This window comes from Entelurus aequoreus, linkage group LG27 (assembly GCF_033978785.1).
Source record: "Entelurus aequoreus isolate RoL-2023_Sb linkage group LG27, RoL_Eaeq_v1.1, whole genome shotgun sequence".
NCBI lineage: Eukaryota > Metazoa > Chordata > Actinopteri > Syngnathiformes > Syngnathidae > Entelurus > Entelurus aequoreus.
The window spans coordinates 5,303,448-5,325,290 of record NC_084757.1 but is presented as its reverse complement, the minus strand read 5'-3'; the positions used below and the strand labels follow the sequence as shown (position 1 = coordinate 5,325,290).

Sequence of the window (21,843 nt, the reverse complement as noted above, 5' to 3'; positions counted from 1 at the left end):
GCAAAAGTTGCGAACTTTATCGTCGATTTTCTCTACTAAATCCTTTCAGCAAAAATATGGCAATATCGCGAAATGATCAAGTATGACACATAGAATGGATCTGCTATTCCCGTTTAAATAAATAAAAATAATTTCAGTAGGCCTTTAAGGGGCTGTTTGCAACCTGCTCAAGAGTACATTTTTTAAACCAAAAAACACTACTGGCTAAATTATTAAAGGGGGGCGGTATAGCTCGGTTGGTAGAGCGGCCGTGCCAGCAACTTGAGGGTTCCAGGTTCGATCCCCGCTTCCGCCATCCTAGTCACTGCCGTTGTGTCCTTGGGCAAGACACTTTACCCACCTGCTCCAAGTGCCACCCACACTGGCTTAAATGTAACTTAGATATTGGGTTTCACTATGTAAAAGCGCTTTGAGTCCCTAGAGAAAAGTGCTATATAAATACAATTCACTTCACAATTAGTGGTGTAAAAGAACATGTATGAAAAAATTTAAGTCTATATCTTATACTGAAACTGTTCTGCGGCCGCTGTTTCGCATCTTTATTTAACATTTCTAGAAAGGCTATGCTTGTATTTCTAGCCTTCTTGAGACATGAAGAAGGAAAAGTATCTTCCATATGAGGAGGTGTGCTACTGAATAGCATTAGCGATTTTATACGGCGATTTCAACACCTTCAAATTTCGTAATGAAAACTACAGCTAAGATGCACAATACAATCAAACAGCTTGTGTGTAATAAGTACAATACTTACAGTATAAATACTTAAGGGCGCAACAAAAGACTAAATTCTGCTTAAAGTAGCACTAAGTAACTTTTCAACCGATATATAATACTTTCATACCTTTTGGGATGACACATGGATTTACAACTAGTGGAATGACACCTCTGTCGTGGCCTGAGGGGGTCTGTATCAGACATGTTCTAAGGGTACGCAGCATCGAGCGCTACTGCCTACTGGCGCTGACGAGACGCGGGCCGCCATCTTGGAGTGGTGATCCGCTCCACTCAGTGCAATTCATTTGGCAGGAGCAATGAACTGTCAGCGCATTTAATTCATCTTACCTCACTGAATACCACTGATTTTCACACGCTTTTTTGTCATATGTGTAGCTATGATAAAGGACACATGTTTTATTATTCATAGTTTGCTTAACAGTAATAGAATATTCTTATATGCTATAAGTGACCGGACGTCCGAGATCAAAACTGGGAATATAATCCCAGAGAAGGGGGAAAAAAACGGTCAGCTATTTTTAAGATGAAGAAACAATATGATTAGGTTATATATACATGCTACATAAACAATGTATGAATACATTAGATATCTATATATCTTATAGACTGTATCTCTGTTGCTGCAGCAGCAGAGAGTTTATTCTGTCTTGACACTTTGTATTGATATTTTGTATAACATTCTTCCCTTAAATGATCATGTTTACAGTGATTGTTTTAGATGTATTTTTTATGTATGTCGCTTTGGATAAAAGTCCCACACATTTCACGAAGGTGGGCTACACAAAATTGGGTTGGAGAGCTAGACTAAATTTAGACTTGTAAAATACTGTACAGCCACTGTCCATTTGATTGTCTAGTTAGCTAACAATTACACAATCTGGACCAGGGGTCACCAACCTTTTTGAAACCAAGAGCTACTTCTTGGGTAGTGATTAATGCGAAGGGCTACCAGTTTGATATACACTTAAATAAATTGCTAGAAATAGCCAATTTGCTCAATTTATCTTTAACTCTATGTTGTTATTAATAATTAATGATATTTACACTTAATTGAATGGTTTAAAAGAGGAGAAAACACGAAAAAAATGACAATTAAATTTTGAAACATAGTTTATCTTCAATTTCAACTCTTTAAAATTCAAAATTCAACCGAAAAAAAGAAGAAAAAAACTAGCTAATTCGAATCTTTTTGAAAAAAAATAAAAAAAGAATTTATGGAACATCATTAGTAATTTTTCCTGATTAAGATTAATTTTAGAATTTTGATGACATGTTTTAAATAGGCTAAAATCCAATCTACACTTTGTTAGAATATATAACAAATTGGACCAAGCTAGACAAATCATTATTTCTTCTAGATTTTCCAGAATTTAAAAAAAAAAAGAAATTCAAAAGACTTTGAAATAAGATTTACATTTGATTCTACAGATTTTCTAGATTTGCCAGAATAATTTTTTTGAATTTTAATCATAATAAGTTTGAAGAAATATTTCACAAATATTCGTCGAAAAAACAGAAGCTAAAATGATGATATTAAATTAAAATGTATTTATTATTCTTTACAATAAAAAAAAATAAATTTACTTGAACATTGATTTACATTGTCAGGAAAGAAGAGGAAAGAATTTAAAAGGTAAAAAGGTATATGTGTTTAAAAATCCTAAAATCTTTTTTAAGGTTGTATTTTTTCTCTAAAATTGTCTTTCTGAAAGTTATAAGAAGCAAAGTAAAAAAATTCATTAATTTATTTAAACAAGTGAAGACCAAGTCTTTAAAATATTTTCTTGGATTTTCAAATTCTATTTGAGTTTTGTCTCTCTTAGAATTAAAAATGTCGGGCAAAGCTAGACCAGCTTGCTAGTAAATAAATACAATTTAAAAAATAGAGGCAGCTCACTGGTAAGTGCTGCTATTTGAGCTATTTTTAGAACAGGCCAGCGGGCTACTCATCTGGTCCTTACGGGCTACCTGGTGCCCGCGGGCACCGCGTTGGTGACCCCTGATCTGGACTGTGGTCCTAACTTTTACCCCTGTTGGCTTTTACAATCTTTATCTTCATCATTTATTTCAACTTTATGTTATTCAAGTATGACATTTTTAAATGTAATTAATTTTATTGACAAGCAATTCTATTATGGTCATACTCTTGTTTGCTAGCGGCTAGGATTTCAGTACTATTGAAGATCTTTGCTCCTTCTCAACTCTGTGCTAATATTCTTTTCACAAAATACAACCAATAGTACGTTAATGTTAAATCTTACTTGTGAAAAGTAATCCCCCGATTCCTATTTTCAACAGTCCACTCATTTGAGCAGGAAAACGCTGAACACCATCTTTGTTTTCTACCTGTCAACTGTCAGTTTAGCATCTTTGTTTTCTACCTGTCAACTGTCAGTTTAGCATCTTTGTTTTCTACCTGTCAACTGTCAGTTTAGCATCTTTGTTTTCTACCTGTCAACTGTCACTTTAGCATCTTTGTTTTCTACCTGTCAACCGTCAGTTTAGCATCTTTGTTTTCTACCTGTCAACTGTCAGTTTAGCATATTTGTTTTCTACCTGTCAACTGTCAGTTTAGCATCTTTGTTTTCTACCTGTCAACTGTCAGTTTAGCATCTTTGTTTTCTACCTGTCAACTGTCAGTTTAGCATCTTTGTTTTCTACCTGTCAACTGTCAGTTTAGCATCTTTGTTTTCTACCTGTCAACTGTCAGTTTAGCATCTTTGTTTTCTACCTGTCAACTGTCAGTTTAGCATCTTTGTTTTCTATCTGTCAACTGTCAGTTTAGCATCTTTGTTTTCTACCTGTCAACTGTCAGTTTAGCATCTTTGTTTTCTACCTGTCAACTGTCAGTTTAGCATCTTTGTTTTCTACCTGTCAACTGTCAGTTTAGCATCTTTGTTTTCTACCTGTCAACTGTCAGTTTAGCATCTTTGTTTTCTACCTGTCAACTGTCAGTTTAGCATCTTTGTTTTCTACCTGTCAACTGTCAGTTTAGCATCTTTGTTTTCTACCTGTCAACTGTCAGTTTAGCATCTTTGTTTTCTACGTGTCAACTGTCAGTTTAGCATCTTTGTTTTCTACCCGTCAACTGTCAGTTTAGCATTTTTGTTTTCTACCTGTCAACTGTCAGTTTAGCATCTTTGTTTTCTACCTGTCAACTGTCAGTTTAGCATCTTTGTTTTCTACCTGTCAACTGTCAGTTTAGCATCTTTGTTTTCTACCTGTCAACTGTCAGTTTAGCATCTTTGTTTTCTACCTGTCAACTGTCAGTTTAGCATCTTTGTTTTCTACCTGTCAACTGTCAGTTTAGCATCTTTGTTTTCTACCTGTCAACTGTCAGTTTAGCATCTTTGTTTTCTACCTGTCAACTGTCAGTTTAGCATCTTTGTTTTCTACCTGTCAACTGTCAGTTTAGCATCTTTGTTTTCTATCTGTCAACTGTCAGTTTAGCATCTTTGTTTTCTACCTGTCAACTGTCAGTTTAGCATCTTTGTTTTCTACCTGTCAACTGTCAGTTTAGCATCTTTGTTTTCTACCTGTCAACTGTCAGTTTAGCATCTTTGTTTTCTACCTGTCAACTGTCAGTTTAGCATCTTTGTTTTCTACCTGTCAACTGTCAGTTTAGCATCTTTGTTTTCTACCTGTCAACTGTCAGTTTAGCATCTTTGTTTTCTACGTGTCAACTGTCAGTTTAGCATCTTTGTTTTCTACCCGTCAACTGTCAGTTTAGCATTTTTGTTTTCTACCTGTCAACTGTCAGTTTAGCATCTTTGTTTTCTACCTGTCAACTGTCAGTTTAGCATCTTTGTTTTCTACCTGTCAACTGTCAGTTTAGCATCTTTGTTTTCTACCTGTCGACTGTCAGTTTAGCATCTTTGTTTTCTATCTGTCAACTGTCAGTTTAGCATCTTTGTTTTCTACCTGTCAACTGTCAGTTTAGCATCTTTGTTTTCTACCTGTCAACTGTCAGTTTAGCATCTTTGTTTTCTACCTGTCAACTGTCAGTTTAGCATCTTTGTTTTCTACCTGTCAACTGTCAGTTTAGCATCTTTGTTTTCTACCTGTCAACTGTCAGTTTAGCATCTTTGTTTTCTACCTGTCAACTGTCACTTTAGCATCTTTGTTTTCTACCTGTCAACTGTCAGTTTAGCATCTTTGTTTTCTACCTGTCAACTGTCAGTTTAGCATCTTTGTTTTCTACCTGTCAACTGTCAGTTTAGCATCTCTGTTTTCTACCTGTCAATTGTCAGTTCAGCATCTTTGTTTTCTACCCGTCAACTGTCAGTTTAGGATCTTTGTTTTCTACCTGTCAACTGTCAGTTTAGCATCTTTGTTTTCTACCTGTCAACTGTCAGTTTAGCATCTTTGTTTTCTACCTGTCAACTGTCAGTTTAGCATCTTTGTTTTCTATCTGTCAACTGTCAGTTTAGCATCTTTGTTTTCTACCTGTCAACTGTCAGTTTAGCATCTTTGTTTTCTACCTGTCAACTGTCAGTTTAGCATCTTTGTTTTCTACCTGTCAACTGTCAGTTTAGCATCTTTGTTTTCTACCTGTCAACTGTCAGTATAGCATCTTTGTTTTCTACCTGTCAACTGTCAGTTTAGCATCTTTGTTTTCTACCTGTCAACTGTCAGTTTAGCATCTTTGTTTTCTACCTGTCAACTGTCAGTATAGCATCTTTGTTTTCTAGCTGTCAACTGTCAGTTTAGCATCTTTGTTTTCTACCTGTCAACTGTCAGTTTAGCATTTTTGTTTTCTACCTGTCAACTGTCAGTATAGCATCTTTGTTTTCTACCTGTCAACTGTCAGTTTAGCATCTCTGTTTTCTACCTGTCAACTGTCAGTTTAGCATCTTTGTTTTCTACCTGTCAACTGTCAGTATAGCATCTTCGTTTTCTACCTGTCAACTGTCAGTTTAGCATCTCTGTTTTCTACCTGTCAACTGTCAGTTTAGCATCTTTGTTTTCTACCTGTCAACTGTCAGTTTAGCATCTTGTTTTCTACCTGTCAACTGTCACTTTAGCATCTTTGTTTTCTACCTGTCAACTGTCAGTTTAGCATCTTTGTTTTCTATCTGTCGACTGTCAGTTTAGCATCTTTGTTTTCTACCTGTCAACTGTCACTTTAGCATCTTTGTTTTCTACCTGTCAACTGTCACTTTAGCATCTTTGTTTTCTACCTGTCAACTGTCAATTTAGCATCTTTGTTTTCTAGCTGTCGACTGTCAGTTTAGCATCTCTGTTTTCTACCTGTCAACTGTCAGTTTAGCATCTTTGTTTTCTACCTGTCAACTGTCAGTTTAGCATCTTTGTTTTCTACCTGTCAACTGTCAGTTTAGCATCTTTGTTTTCTACCTGTCAACTGTCAGTTTAGCATCTTTGTTTTCTACCTGTCAACTGTCAGTTTAGCATCTTTGTTTTCTACCTGTCAACTGTCAGTTTAGCATCTTTGTTTTCTACCTGTCAACTGTCAGTTTAGGCTGCTCGCCGGCTCATCACCACTTCAAGATGGTGGCCCAATTTCTCGCGTCACAGCAGCCAATGCAGCGTCTACTTATAACATGTCTATGTCACGCCCCCTTTCACCATCCCTTCAAAGGACGGAAGTCGATGCGAGCACAATAAAATGGCCGAAGCTCCATGTCTTTCATAAAAAGAGTGCCGTTCCCCTTTAATTTCAATCTTCTAAAATTGTTCTTTGAGTGCAATAAGAAATATTTCATAAGATTTTCTGTTAAAATAAAGCCAATATTTATTATTTTTTGTGGTCCCCTTTATTTTGAAAAGTATCTAAATACAACCGTAGTGTATAAGTTCATTTGAGCACATTCAACAATACCGTGATAATAATAATAATCACTTCATTTGGTGATCATTTAAAAACAGAGTTCAAGAAGACCTGGCATCTCTTCGTTAGCAGCTAGCAAGCTAAGCTAGCCCGTGAAGTTTCAAAGTTCTCCATTTTACTATGTGATGTTCTTTATACAGCACGGATGGAGGAATCAACACAGATTGAAACACTAAAACTGCCTGCCAACAAAATGTTTCTCTTGCTTACGACGTGATGTTCACAAATGTGCGGCGGGTGCACTCGGCCTGTGTCCGTCACTGTGCCAGATACCAAATAGCAATAGTTTAAAATGATGGTATTTTGAGAGAAACAAATCATCAAACATACCTGATTTAGCGTACAATGTGTTGCAATCACATATCATGATAGTCAATGGCTTTAAAAAGTCGTATAATGCAGTCTTACCTTCAACTATCTGCACTGTTGGGGATAATAAGTGCGTTCCATTTACACCGGAAGTCGACGTGGGAACGACGTCACATCCGCCGTTCCCGCGTTACAGTGATAAATCGGAATATATCTTTGCAACATCATTACACTATTGGCTAAGTTTTATATTCATAAATGTAAGTTTCTCAATACCCGACCTGTTTTTTTGTGCCTTTAAAAAATAATTACGTTAAAACACTCTCAATCCATTTGGGTCCCACATCAACCTTAAGAAAGTCAATGACTTCACTATAAAAGTGGGTGACATTGTTATCACCAGGAAAGATGAGGTCACCTACCTAGGTTCCATTCTAGAGGCTAATCTTTCCTGTGATAAAATGGCAACCAAGGTCATCAAAAAGGTCAACCAACGAGCGAGATTTCTCTACAGAATCTCCTCTCTGGTCAACAAAAGCACCTTGAGGATTCTAGCGGGAACTCTCGTTCAACCCTTTTTCCATTACGCATGCACCTCCTGGTACCCTAGCACCTCCAAAACCCTCAAATCTAAACTCCAAACATCTCAGAACAAGCTAGTCAGGTTACTTCTAGACCTCCACCCCAGATCCCACCTCACTCCTACCCACTTCTCTAAAGTGGGCTGGCTCAAGGTGGAGGACAGAGTTAAACAACTTGCACTGAGCCTAGTCTATAAAATCCGCTACACCTCCCTGATACCGAAGTACATGTCAAACTACTTCCGCCATAACCACAACACCAGGGGGAGCTCCACTAACCACGTTAAACCCAGATTCCGATCTAACAAAGGTCTTAACTCATTCTCTTTCTATGCCACATCAATGTGGAATGCACTCCCAACAGGTGTAAAAGAAAAGGCATCTCTATCCTCCTTCAAAACCGCACTAAAAGAACACCTCCAGGCAACTACAACCCTAAACTAACACCCTCCCTTCCACATAATACCTCTTTGAATTGTAAATAATCAAATGTAGACACTTTTTCTTATACTTTATGATCTCTCTCTCTCTATGTCCACTACTTGCTGTACATATCCTACCAAGTCAGTCCTACACTGGTTCAATGTCCATTTCTCTGATGATGCAATTGTTGATGTTGATTGTTGATGACTGAAGTGTTGATATCAACCAAACCAAACCCCACCCCTCCATATCCCACACCCCAGATTGTAAATAATGTAAATAATTCAATGTATATACTCTGATGATTATCTTGTGTGATGACTGTATTATGATGATAGTATGTATCTAATAGTATATATCTGTATCATGAATCAATTTAAGTGGACCCCGACTTAAACAAGTTGAAAAACGTATTCGGGTGTTACCATTTAGTGGTCAATTGTACGGAATATGTACTGTATGTGCAATCTACTAATAATTGTTTTAATCAATCAATCAACAACCAAAAAGCTGTGAAAACTATGATGCTGTGTTCCAAATTTGAATTATTTACTGAACTTGTGTGTGGCGCTGTTGTGTACTGTTTCTGTACTTATTTTGATTATTATTATTTCTCAATTGTTTGTTAATGTTGCAATTTATAAATAAAGGTTTATAAAATTCAAAATAAATATATAAAATAAAAAAAGACAGAATTTCTAAGCGCAGTCAGGGCGTTGAGGGGATCCGGTTTGGTGGCTGCAGGATTAGGTCTCTGCTTTTTGCAGATGATGTGGTCCTGATGGCTTCATCTGGCCAGGATCTTCAGCTCTCACTGGATCGGTTCGCAGCAGAGTGTGAAGCGACTGGGATGAGAATCAGCACCTCCAAGTCCGAGTCCATGGTTCTCGCCCGGGAAAGGGTGGAGTGCCATCTCCGGGTTGGGGAGGAGACTCTGCCCCAAGTGGAGGAGTTCAAGTACCTGGGAGTCTTGTTCACGAGTGAGTGAGAGTGGATGGTGAGATGGACAGGTGGATCGGTGCGGCGTCTTCAGTAATGCGGACCCTGTATCGATCCGTTGTGGTGAAGAAGGAGCTGAGCCGGAAGGCAAAGCTCTCAATTTAGCGGTCGAGCTACGTTCCCATCCTCACCTATGGTCATGAGCTTTGGGTTATGAGCGAAAGGACAAGATCACGGGTACAAGTGGCCCAAATGAGTTTGGGTCTCTCCCTTAGAGATAGGGTGAGAAGCTCTGTCATCCGGGAGGAGCTCAAAGTAAAGCCGCTGCTCCTCCACATGGAGAGGAGCCAGATGAGGTGGCTCGAGCATCTGCTCAGGATGCCACCCGAACGCCTCCCACGGGGAAGACCCAGGACACGTTGGGAAGACTATGTCTCCCGGCTGGCTTGGGAACGCCTCTGGTTCCCCCAGGAAGAGCTGGACGAAGTGGCTGGGGAGAAGGATGTCTTGGCTTCTCTGCTTAGGCTGCTGCCCCCGCCACCCCACCTCAGATAAGCGGAAGAAGATGGATGGATGGCCACGTCTATGAAAACTATTCAAATATAAACTACTACCATGTAGAGTAAACAGCTGTCTCTTGTCTCCCTCCTTCAATTGTTTACTTTCCTTCGTTTGGGTTGGTGTTACCATGTTTTGATTTTAAGTAGCCTTTTTTTTTTTTTTTCTAACTATACATGTATTGCTGTCTCTGGTCTGGAGGGTTGCCAGAGACAAGTTCATTTAAATTTTCATTTGTGTGAAAGGTGTTTTATACTATCCACAAAACAAGCATGGACGCCCACTTAAACAAGTTGAACAACTTATAGGGGTGTTACCATTTAGTGTTCAATTGTACGGAATATGTACTGTACTGTGCAATCTACTAATAAAAGTGTAACAAACAGTTCAGGGTGTTCCCAAGTTACCGGAGTGTGTTAGGTAAGGAGGAGGAGTTTTGTCCTTCCAGAGTTGCCGTAGGGCTGTGACGTAGGGTCTGTGTGGTTGTGGAAGGAGGTGTATGATGTTGACATTAACTACCGAACCTGCTCTAATGTCTCCCGTTTATTATTTTTTAGATAAGTACACTGTATAGGCGAACCCAGGACACTCGGCTACAAAAGTTTAAATCAATCACAAAAAAGAAGCTGGACAGGACAAAAAAAAAAAATCGGGCACGTCTGGGAGTACCCGGATGTACAACTTAATGTTGTTTTTAATTGTTTTCAGTCGACGTTTATTAACGCAAAATGTACGTGTATAATTTTGTAAAGTTAATGGATCATTGATTTTTTTAAATGCTGCAAAAATTAGACGAAAAGTGAGTCACCTTCCTTTTCCGGTTTTGGTCTGGGGTGAGCGCGCACTCGCGGTAAACAAGCATTGACGCCGATTAAACAAGTTGAAAAACTTATAGGGGTGTTACCATTTAGTGGTCAATTGTACGGGATATGTACTGTACTGTGCAATCTACTAATAAAAGTTTCAATCAATCAAAAATAAACTGGAAAGGACAACAACAACAAAAATCGGGCACGTCTGAGTACCCGGATGTAGGAGTTAATGTTGTTTTTAATTGTTTTCGACGTTTATTAACGCAACATGTACGTGTGTCACTTTTTAAAGTTAATATATAATTGATTTTTTTTTTTAAATGCCGCAAAAATTAGACGAAAAGTGAGTCGCCCTCCTTTTCCGGTTCTGGTCGGATGTACTTCCGGGGCGAGCGCGCACACGCGGTAAACAAGCATGGACGCCTCAGCCAAGTGGACAAATGTGGCGAAAAGTCCGAGTTTGAAGAACCTGACGGACGGAGGCTTCGGCGCCTTGAAGGAAAGTCAACAGAGCTCCATTCAGGATTTGGTGAAAGCTCACATCGACTCTTTCGACCAGGCGATGACGGAAGGACTCAGCCGCGTAGTGCAGGTCACTGCTGCTACTTTCACTTTTTAATGCTACTTACTCGCGTTAATATTCATATTTATCTTGCTTTCTTATTGGTGTTACTAAATAAGCGACGTCCATCAAACACTGTCATTAGGAACACTATATTATCACTGATTAATGGCATGTTTTGAATGACATTGGCACATTATTTTAAACCATGTTTGTATCGTTCTTGTCCAACTGTACTGTATGACAATATTTACATAGTGGATTATAGGATCTCATTAGATGTTGGAAGTATTTTTAGAGATGGTTGATATTGCCTATAATCCTAAATCGCGATATACAGTCGCGATCAAAAGTGTACATACACTTAAAGTTAAAGTAGCAATGATAGTCACACACACACACTAGGTGTGGTGAAATTATTCTCTGCATCTGACCCATCACCCTTGATCACCCCCTGGGAGGTGAGGGGAGCAGTGAGCAGCAGCGGTGGCTGCGCCCGGGAATCATTTTTGGTGATTTAATCCACAATTCCAACCCTTGATGCATACCATGAATTGATTTACGTGGACCCCAACTTAAAGAAGTTGAAAAACTTATTGGGGTGTTACCATTTAATGGTCAATTGTACGGAATATGTACTGTACTGTGCAATCTACTAATAAAAGTTTCAATCAATCAAAAAAAAAAAGTGCCAAGCAGAGAGGTAATGGCTCCCATTTTTATAGTCTTTGGTATGACTCGGCCGGGGTTTGAACTCACGACTTACCCATCTCAGTACGGACACTCTAACCACTAGGCCACTGAGTAACCCTAACACTAACTCATAAAGAACATCATGTCATGACTGTCTTGAGTTTCCAATCATTTCTACAACTCTTATTTTGTTGTGATGTAGTGATTGGAGCACATACTTGTTGCTCACAAAAAACATTCATGAAGTTTGCTTCTTTTATGAATTTATTATGGCTCTACTGAAAATGTGAGGGTCAAAAGTATACATCCAGCAATGTTAATATTTGCTTACATGTCCCTTGGCAAGTTGACCTGCAATAAGGCGCTTTTGGTAGCCATCCACAAGCTTCTGCTTGACCACTTGACCACTAAATTGCTGCAGTACAGCTAAATCCCAGGAGATGGCAAAAAGCCGCTGCCTGACCAGGGCTCAGAAAATCTGCAAAGACTCCTCCCACCCCCACCAAGGACTGTTTTCACTGCTGGACTCTAGAAAGAGGTCCTGTAGCCTCCGAAGCAGAACCTCCAGGTTCTGTAACAGCTTCTTCCCTCAGGCCGTAAGACTCTTGAACGCATCATAAAAATCCCCTCAACTCCCACCAAAATAGATTAACTCGCTGGAATAAAAAAGACAATATAACATACATCCATAAACGTGGACACATGTAAAAAAGTGCAACATATTTATCTGTACAGTAATCTATTTATATATGCACCTTATTGATTTTTTATCCTGCACTACCATGAGCTAATGAAAGGAAATTTCGTTCTTACCTGTACTGTAAAGTTAAAATTTGAATGACAATAAAAAGGAAGTCTAAGTCTAAATGTGTTGCTTTTCTGACATGGACTTGTTTCTTCAGCATTGTCCACACGTTTAAGTGAGGACTTTGGGAAGGCCATTCTAGCCTGATTTAGCCATTCCTTTACCACAGGGATCACCAACCTTTTTGAAAGCAAGATCTACTTCTTGGGTAGTGATTAATGCGAAGGGCTACCAGTTTGATACACACTTCAATAAATTGCCAGAAATAGCCAATTTGCTCAATTTACCTTTAACTCTATGTTATTATTAATAATTAATGATATTTACACTTAATTGAACGGTTTAAAAGAGGAAAAAACACGGAAAAAATGACAATTAAATTTTTAAACAGATTATCTTCAATTTCGACTCTTTAAAATTAAAAATTCAACCGAAAAAAAGAAGAGAAAAACTAGGTAATTCGAATCTTTTTGAAAATAATTTAAAAAAGAATTTATGGAACATCAATAGTAATTTTTCCTGATTAAGATTAATTTTAGAATTTTGATGACATATTTTAAATAAGCTGAAATCCAATTTACACTTTGTTAGAATATATAACAAATTGGACCAAGCTATATTTCTAACAAAGACAAATCATTATTTCTTCGAGATTTTCCAGAATATTTTTTTTAAAAGAAATTCAAAAGACTTTGAAATAAAATTTAAATTTGATTCTACAGATTTTCTAGATTTGCCAGAATAATTTCTTTGAATTTTAATCATAATAAGTTTGAATAAATATTTCACAAATATTCTTCGTCAAAAAAACAGAAGCTAAAATGAAGAATTAAATTAAAATGTATTTATTATTCTTTACAATAAAAAAAATAAATTTACTTGAACATTGATTTAAATTGTCAGGAAAGAAGAGGAAGGAATTTAAAAGGTAAAAAGATATATGTGTTTAAAAATCCTAAAATCATTTTTAAGGTTGTATTTTTACTCTAAAATTGTCTTTCTGAAAGTTATAAGAAGCAAAGTAAAAAAAAATCATGAATTTATTTAAACAAGTGAAGACCAAGTCTTTAAAATATTTTCTTGGATTTTCAAATTCTATTTGAGTTTTGTCTCTCTTAGAATTAAAAATGTCGGGCAAAGCGAGACCAGCTTGCTAGTAAATAAATACAATTTAAAAAATAGAGGCAGCTCCCTGGTAAGTGCTGCTAGTTGAGCTATTTTTAGAACAGGCCAGCGGGCTACTCATCTGGTCCTTACGGGCTACCTGGTGCCCGCGGGCACCGCGTTGGTGACCCCTGCTTTAACACTTTTGAGGTGTGTTTGGGGTCATTGTCCTGTTGGAACACCCAACTGCGCCCAACACCCAACCTCCGGGCTGATGATTTTATTTTGTCCTGAAGAATTTGGAGATAATCCTCCTTTTTCATTGTCCCATTTAAAGCAGCAGTTCCATTGGCAGCAAAACAGGCCCAGAGCATAATACTACCACCACCATGCTTGACGGTAGGCGTGGTGTTCCTGGGATTAAAGGCCTCACCTTTTCTCCTCCAAACATATTGCTGGGTATTGTGGCCAAACAGCTCCATTTTTGTTTCATCTGACATCACATGGCCAAAGACAAGACCTTCTGGAGGAGAGTTATGTGGTCTGCCCACATGTGTGGACAATGCTGAAGAAACAAGTCCATGTCAGAAAAGCAACACATTTAGCTGAACTGCACCAATTTAGTGGTCAAAAAGCACCTTATTGCAGGTAAACTTGCCAAGGGACATGTAAGCAAATATTAACATTGCTGTATGTATACTTTTGACCCTCACATTTTCAGTAGACTCATAATAAATTCATAAAAGAAGCAAACTTCATGAATGTTTTTTGTGAGCAACAAGTATGTGCTCCAATCACTACATCACAACAAAATAAGAGTTGTAGAAATGATTGTAAAGTCAAGACAGCCATGACATGATGTTCTTTACACGTGTATGTACACTTTTGACCACCACCGTATATTGCCGTCTCCTGTGATAATGATACATATCACGTTATATTATGGCGTTCAATAAGGAGCTCCTAATTTGGCTGTTAAAGTATCACATTGCGTCATTTCCGGTTGTGCTTTCTCAAAGTTATTATTAATATACTTGCTAATTAACAGTTAGTTTTTCTGTTGTATGTTTACATGTTTCTGTCTACACTTCATTTAAAATGTATTAAGCACTCTTTTGTTGTTTGGACACTTAACATTAGTTTTGGGGGCGATACTCCAAATGTGGGTATTGAGCCAATACCAAGTAGTTTCATGACCAATACTGACATACTTCAGATTTTCAAGATCCTTGAAGGATTCACCACAGTTACAATCAGAGAAAAACACATTATGGCTGTGTAACAAATAATATCGATTACATTTTTTAAATGACTTCCTTCTATTGGCTCTGATTTAATTCCTTTGGTTTTCTAAAGCCCCAGGGACTGATTTTGTAAACAATAACAAAAATGACAAAATATTTTTGTGATGATAAAAACTCATTGTTTCCCACACATTCATGCTTTTGTGGCGGCCCGCCACGAAAGAATTACGTCCGCCCCAAATAAAAAAAATGTTTTTTTATTTTTTTTTGTCCTGTCCGGCTTCTCAGGCAAATCATATAGTTGATGTAGATGCCCATATAGGCTGTTCACATTTACTTTACAAAAGAGAAGTGTAGGATACTTCTCTTGTTGCCTTATTTGTATTTGACCACTACTGTTTTCTGTTTATTTGTTACTGACTGTGGCAGGACACCTCTGCCTCTGTTTCACTTTATGTTGCTGGTAAATAATATGGTTGTAGTTGTATGCTAAAGTCAAATTATTTAGTATGCACTAATTAAAGGGGCAGAGCTATAAGAGACATTTTAGCTTTTATATTTTATAAGATATATTTTTTGTAAGAACCACAATTAATAAATATATTTCAGTGAATAACTTATTGTTCAAATCTGTATATAAATATGTACATAAAGTGTTGTAATTATATTGTAAAATGGATGGATGGACGTTTAAAACAAAACTGTTATTATTAATTAGTAAGTATACATTTTTTGAGCCTTTTTAGAGAAAATCATATCATTGTAGTAAATTAAGCAAATTACTCGATGATGTCACGTTGACCACGCCCGTAGCCACGCCCCCACCGCCACAGGTATCTTGGCAGTTTATGGGAAACACTGAAACTATCGATCTAATCTCTGTAGTATCGTCTATTTACTGATACTTTACTTGGTAGTGTTACTGTCGATTTCTATCGACCCGCCCCATCTCTGTTTACGTTCAAGAACTCCAGCATAGCGATTAGCACGTCCTCCCACGATGTGTAATGTAGCATGTTTAGCCATTCCTCGTCCTACAGTGATAATGCTACTTTTAAGAAACATTGTTTATTTGCCGCCAATGAGGACTTTGAAGTTGTTTGTTGACACGTTTGTCCGCTTGTTGCTGTCAAATTTGTGCGACACAGTTAAAATTAGAGATGTCGGCCGATAATTGCTTTAAAATGTAATATCGGAAATTATCGGTATCGTTTTTTTTATTATCGGTATCGTTTATTAATTTTTTTTAAATTTAATTAAATCAACATAAAAACACAAGCTACACTTACAATTACTGCACCAACCCAAAAAACCTGGTGGAGTGGAGCCTGCGGCTTAATTTGACTCAACACGGGGAACCTTACCTGGCCCGGACACGGAAAGGATTGACATTTACACTCATTGGCACAAAAGGGTTGTTTCTTTCTGTTATTAATATTCTGCTTCCTACATTATATATCAATATATATCAATACAGTCTGCAAGGGATACAGTCCGTAAGCACACATGATTGTGCATGCTGCTGCTCCACTAATACAGTGGTCCCCAATATTTTTGTAGCTGCGGACCGGTCAACACTTGAAAATTTGTCCCACGGACCGGTGGTGGGGGGGGTGGGTGTATTTAAAAAAATTATTTTTTTTTTATTTTTATTTTTTTTTACATAAATAAATACAATCATGTGTGCTTACGGACTGTATCCCTGCAGACTGAATTGATCTATATTGATATATAATGTATATATTGTGTTTTTTATGTTGATTTCATTAAAAAAAAAAAAATTTTTTTTTTTTTTTTTTTTTAAATTCTTGTGCGGCCCGGTACCAGTCGGCCCGGTGGTTGGGGACCACTGCACTAATAGTACTAACCTTTAACACTTAATTTTACTCATTTTCATTAATTACTGGTTTCTATGTAACTGTTTTTATATTGTTTTACTTTCTTTTTTATTCAAGAAAATGTTTTTAATTTATTTATATTATTTTATTAATTTTTTTAAAAAGGACCTTATCTTTACCATACCTGGTTGTCCAAATTAGGCATAATAATGTGTTAATTCCACGACTGTATATATCGGTATCGGTTGATATCAGTAATTAAGAGTTGGACAACATCGGATATCGGCAAAAAGCCATTATCGGACATCCCTAGTTAGAATGTGTCATCGTGATAACATTAAAAACTATTGTCTGCCAAATTTATATTGTCTGTATCGCGCAACCCTAGTGGTTATCGGGTAATAACCTAGATCAGTGAATCTTAACCGGTTCAGTTGCGGAACGATATTAACATCAGGGTCTTGAAGTTTTTGACCCTTTTAAAAAAAATTGCGCTTTTCCCAAAATTCCCCATTTTTATGGAAATTCCCATTGAAATCAATGGGACATTCTTCAAAGTTCCACAACTCCCACATTTTTCATCTGATTCAAACTGTTCCAACATCAAATTATTCAGCCTGTTCTGGAATTGTGTGCTCTACTTCAACAATTCCAAAAAAAAAAGGCCAGGATTTCAGTTCAACTTCAGCATTGGAGGATTCACACGCAATTCCCGGAGGAATTGCCTCATCTAGTATATTATATTACTTTGATTAGCGTTCATGTAAAAAAAACCCTAATTTTTTAAAGGGGTGGTGGCTTTTATTTTGCCGTGGTGGTGCGCCACAATCGACGACATTAGGAATGCACTTCAGAGGGTGATAAAAAGTGGCATGAAGATGACTGGCTGCTCTCTCCCCTCCCTAGATGAACTGTACAGTGCCAGGTGCCTCAAAAAGGCCCAAAACATCATAAGGGACCCATCTCACCCTGGACATCAACTTTTTGAACTGCTGCCCTTGGGCAGGAGATACAGGACAATAAAATGCCGAACAAACAGACTTAAAGGCCTACTGAAATGATTTTTTTTAATCTAAACGGGAATAGCAGATCCATTCTATGTGTCATACTTGATCATTTTGCGATATTGCCATATTTTTGCTGAAAGGATTTAGTAGAGAAAATCGACGATAAAGTTCGCAACTTTTGCTCGCTGATAAAAAAAAGCCTTGCCTGTAGCGGAAGTAGCGTGACGTCACAGGAGCTAGTATTCCTCACAATTCCCCGTTGTTTACAATGGAGCGAGAGAGATTCGGACCGAGAAAGTGACGATTACCCCATTAATTTGAGCGAGGATGAAAGATTCGTGGATGAGGAAAGTGAGAGTGAAGGACTAGAGTGCAGTGCAGGACGTATCTTTTTTCGCTCTGACCGTAACTTAGGTACAAGCTGGCTCATTGGATTCCACATTCTCCTTTTTCTATTGTGGATCACGGATTTGTATTTTAAACCACCTGGGATACTATATCCTCTTGAAAATGAGAGTCCAGAACGCGGAATGGACATTCAGTGCCTTTTATCTCCACGACAATACATCGGCGAAATGCTTTAGCTACGAGCTAACGTGATAGCATTGGGCTTTAACTGCATATAGAAACAAAAAAAATAAACCCCTGACTGAAAGGATAGATAGAAAATCAACAATACTATTAAACCGTGGACATGTAAATAAACGGTTAATGCTTTCCAGGCTGGCGAAGGTTAACAATGCTGTGCTAACGACGCCATTGAAGCTAACTTAGCAACCGGACCGCACAGAGCTATGCTAAAAACATTAGCTCTCCACCTACGCCAGCCAGCCCTCATCTGCTCATCAACACCCGTGCTCACCTGCGTTCCAGCGATCGGCAGAAGGACGAAGGACTTCACCCGATGCGTTTGGCGGCCCGGAGACGTAGGAAGTCAAGGTGAGGTCGGCGGCTAGCGCGTCTGCTCTCCAACAAAGTCCTCCTGGTTGTGTTGCTGTAGTCCGCTGCTAATACACCGATCCCACCTACAACTGTCTTCTTTGCAGCCTTCATTGTTCATTAAACAAATTGCAAAAGATGTCCAGAATACTGTGGAATTATGAAATGAAAACAGAGCTTTTTGTATAGGATTCTACGGGGTACCATAACTTCCGTTAAACTGACTTCGTCACGCGCATACGTCATCATACCGCGACGTTTCAGCCGGATATTTCCCGGGAAGTTTAAAATGTCACTTTATAAGTTAACCCGGCCGTATTGGCATGTGTTGCAATGTTAAGATTTCATCATTGATATATAAACTATCAGACTGCGTGGTCGCTAGTAGTGGCTTTCAGTAGGCCTTTAAGAACACTTTTTACCGGAGAGCAATAGTGTCGCTGAACACAAGACGACAATAATGACTGTGCATGTGAGCTGTGTGCTTGCTATTTTTATGTATTTTTATCTATTTATCTATGTTCTTATGGTTTTATGTGTTATGAACTTGCACTAAATTAGTTTTGCTTACAATTTCGTTGTACAATGACAATAAAGATATATTCTATTCTATTCTCTAGTCAACGTGTGTGTTGTAACGGGTGTGCGTCGTGTCGTTGCTAGGCGATCCCACCTGTGGAGTTCATGGTGAAAAATGACAAGATCAGCCTGGCGTTCGTGGAGGTGGCCATCAACCAGCCTGTGGTCGCCAAAGGCAGCGTCTGCAGGGAGTTGAGGGTGTTCCCGGCAGAGTGTCGGGGAAGAAGATGCTCCTACAAAGGAAAGATAGTGGTGAGTGCGTGTTTGTCGCCATTGTCCCAGAGGGATTCCTTCTCATCTTTTGCGTGGTGACAGGCGGATGTCACCTGGTCCATCAATGGCGTTCCCAAAGGCATCATCAAGCAGTCTTTGGGTCAAGTGCCCGTCATGGTGAAGTCCAAGCTGTGTAACTTACACGGCATGTCGCCCAAACAGCTGGTGGAACACCACGAGGAAGCAGAGGTACGTCCTAATTGGAGATAGAGACTTTTTTTCAGGGCCGATATTGATTATTAGTACTGTATTTTTCGGACTATAAGTCACAGTTTGGGTGCGACTTATACTCAGGAGCGACTTATGTGCGAAATGATTAACACATTAGCGTCAAATATCAAATAATATTATTCACGTAAGAGACTAGACGTATAAGATTTCATGGGATTTAGCGATTAGGAGTGACAGATTGTTTGGTAAACATATAGCATGTTCTATATGTTATAGTTATTTGAATGACTCTTACCATAATATGTTACGTTAACATAGCAGTTGGTTATTTATGCCTCATATAACGTACACTTATTCAGCCTGTTGTTCACTATTCTTTACACATTTTAAATTGCCTTTCAAATGTCTATTCTTGCTGTTGGCTTTTAGCAAATACATTTCCCCCAAAAATGTGACTTATACTCCAGTGCGACTTATATATGTTTTTTTCCTTCTTTATTATGCATTTTCGGCCGGTGCGACTTATACTCCGAAAAATATGGTAATCAAGGGGGCCGATATTCATTTGCAGTAAAAGTTATTTAAACCTGAATTGATATGTTAGTGATGTACGGATCGATACTGAAATATCAATACCGCCGATACCAGATCTTTATGCTCTAATATCGATGGTCAAATCAAAATATCAATACTTTTGATACTTTAGTACAGGTGTGTCAAAACCTTTTCCACCAAAGGTTGCATACTGAAATGTCAAAAGTATTGATAATTTTGTATTTATGCTCAAACAGATATTGTCAGTTTTGTATTATTGGTGACTAAGTATTAGGGATGTCCGATAATATCGGCCTGCCGATATTATCGGCCGATAAATGCGTTAAAATGTAATATTGGAAATTATCGGTATCGGTTTTTTAATTATCTGTATCGTTTTTTTTTGTTTTTTTATTAAATCAACATAAAAAACACAAGATACACTTACAATTAGTGCACCAACCCAAAAAACCTCCCTCCCCCCATTTCTTTCTGTTATCAATATTCTGGTTCCTACATTATATATCAATATATATCAATACAGTCTGCAAGGGATACAGTCCGTAAGCACACATGATTGTGCGTGCTGCTGCTCCACTAATAGTACTAACTTTAACACTTAATTTTACTCATTTTCATTCATTACTAGTTTCTATGTAACTGTTTTTATATTGTTTTACTTTATTTTTTATTCAAGAAAATGTTTTTAATTTAGTTATCTTATTTATTTATTTATTTTTTTAAAGTACTTTATCTTCACCATACCTGGTTGTCCAAATTAGGCATAATAATGTGCCTAAAAATCGATTAGTTACCGATACCGATATCGGTATCGGTAATTAAAGAGTTGGATAATATCGGATATCGGCAAAAAGCCATTATCGGACATCCCTACTAAGTATATTATATTAATTATTATAACCTTTCATTTTTTTCCTCATTACAAATTGATTTTTTTGCTCTTTTTTTTATAAATTTGTACTGTGGTTTCTCCCCTGTAAGAATAAAATAAAAATAATGTGTGGAAATATGAATGTTCAGTTTAGGGCTGCAACTAACGATTAATTTGATAATCGATTAATCTGTCGATTATTACTTCAATTAATCGGTTAATAATCGGATAAAAGAGACAAACTACATTTCTATCCTTTCCAGTATTTTATTGGGGGAAAAAACAGCATACTGGCACCATACTTATTTTGATTATTGTTTCTAAGCTGTTTGTACATGTTGCAGTTTATAAATAAAGGTTTATATAAAAAAAAAATGTTTAAAAATTGCCTCTGCGCATAGCATAGATCCAACGAATCGATGACTAAATTGATCAGCAACTATTTTTATAATCGATTTTAATCGATTAGTTGTTGCAGCTCTAGTTCACTTACATATTAACCAGTTATGGTTGTTGTGATTTTTCAAATTAACTAATAAGATGGTTTTATTTAATTGTTTTAATTAACTAACTAAACTTTGTTTATTTTATTTAGATTTTGACAGCTTCTAATATTTTCGATCAGGGTGTATAAACTTTCTCCGCCGATGGCCGCATACTTAAAAGTCAAGTATGAGGGGGTCTTTTTGATGTTTTTAAAGTGACAATGTAAACATCCAGTGAAAAACAACAATGTTTACTTTCTGAGAAGCAACGTCCTCTGTAGTGGACAGTTTTATATCAGTCTGGAAAATGTTTCTAGGAAAAGTTAACCAACGGTTTATCTTTTAATAATGTAAATACTTCACAAACTGATGGACGTGGTGCGGTTTGCTTTGCAGAATGCGGACTTTCTTACCTCCGCCAAAACAATTGTTTGTCTGATTGTTAGCAACATAACCCAAATAGTTATGGATGAATTTTGATGAACAGTCTGAAAACAACAATTCTTCTCATC

The 21,843-nt window shown here is 37.5% G+C and overlaps 2 protein-coding genes across 6 annotated transcripts in view; one reads left to right on the top strand and one right to left on the bottom strand.

The window, feature by feature from the left end:
* LOC133644278 (zinc finger protein 658B-like) overlaps positions 1 to 21,843 on the bottom strand; it is a 41,089-nt gene that overhangs the window by 16,163 nt on the left and 3,083 nt on the right. The window contains exons 2-3 of one of the 4 annotated variants that reach the window (XM_062038649.1): positions 19,303 to 19,445; positions 19,071 to 19,209 (exon numbers count right to left, since the gene is read on the bottom strand). The gene's annotated coding sequence lies outside the window, so the exon portion shown is untranslated. Of the gene's footprint in view, positions 1 to 6,913; positions 7,077 to 19,070; positions 19,210 to 19,302; positions 19,446 to 21,843 lie in introns of those variants that run through there. The other 3 variants (XM_062038647.1, XM_062038648.1, XM_062038650.1) reach the window with 3 other exon arrangements.
* Positions 10,582 to 21,843, top strand: part of polr1b (RNA polymerase I subunit B) — a 31,566-nt gene continuing 20,304 nt past the window's right edge. For both annotated transcript variants that reach the window (XM_062038644.1, XM_062038645.1), the window contains exons 1-3: positions 10,582 to 10,797; positions 19,061 to 19,228; positions 19,292 to 19,438. In XM_062038644.1, coding sequence (XP_061894628.1) covers positions 10,621 to 10,797; positions 19,061 to 19,228; positions 19,292 to 19,438 — 492 coding nt within the window. In that variant the 5' untranslated portion in view covers positions 10,582 to 10,620. The remainder of the gene's footprint in view (positions 10,798 to 19,060; positions 19,229 to 19,291; positions 19,439 to 21,843) is intronic.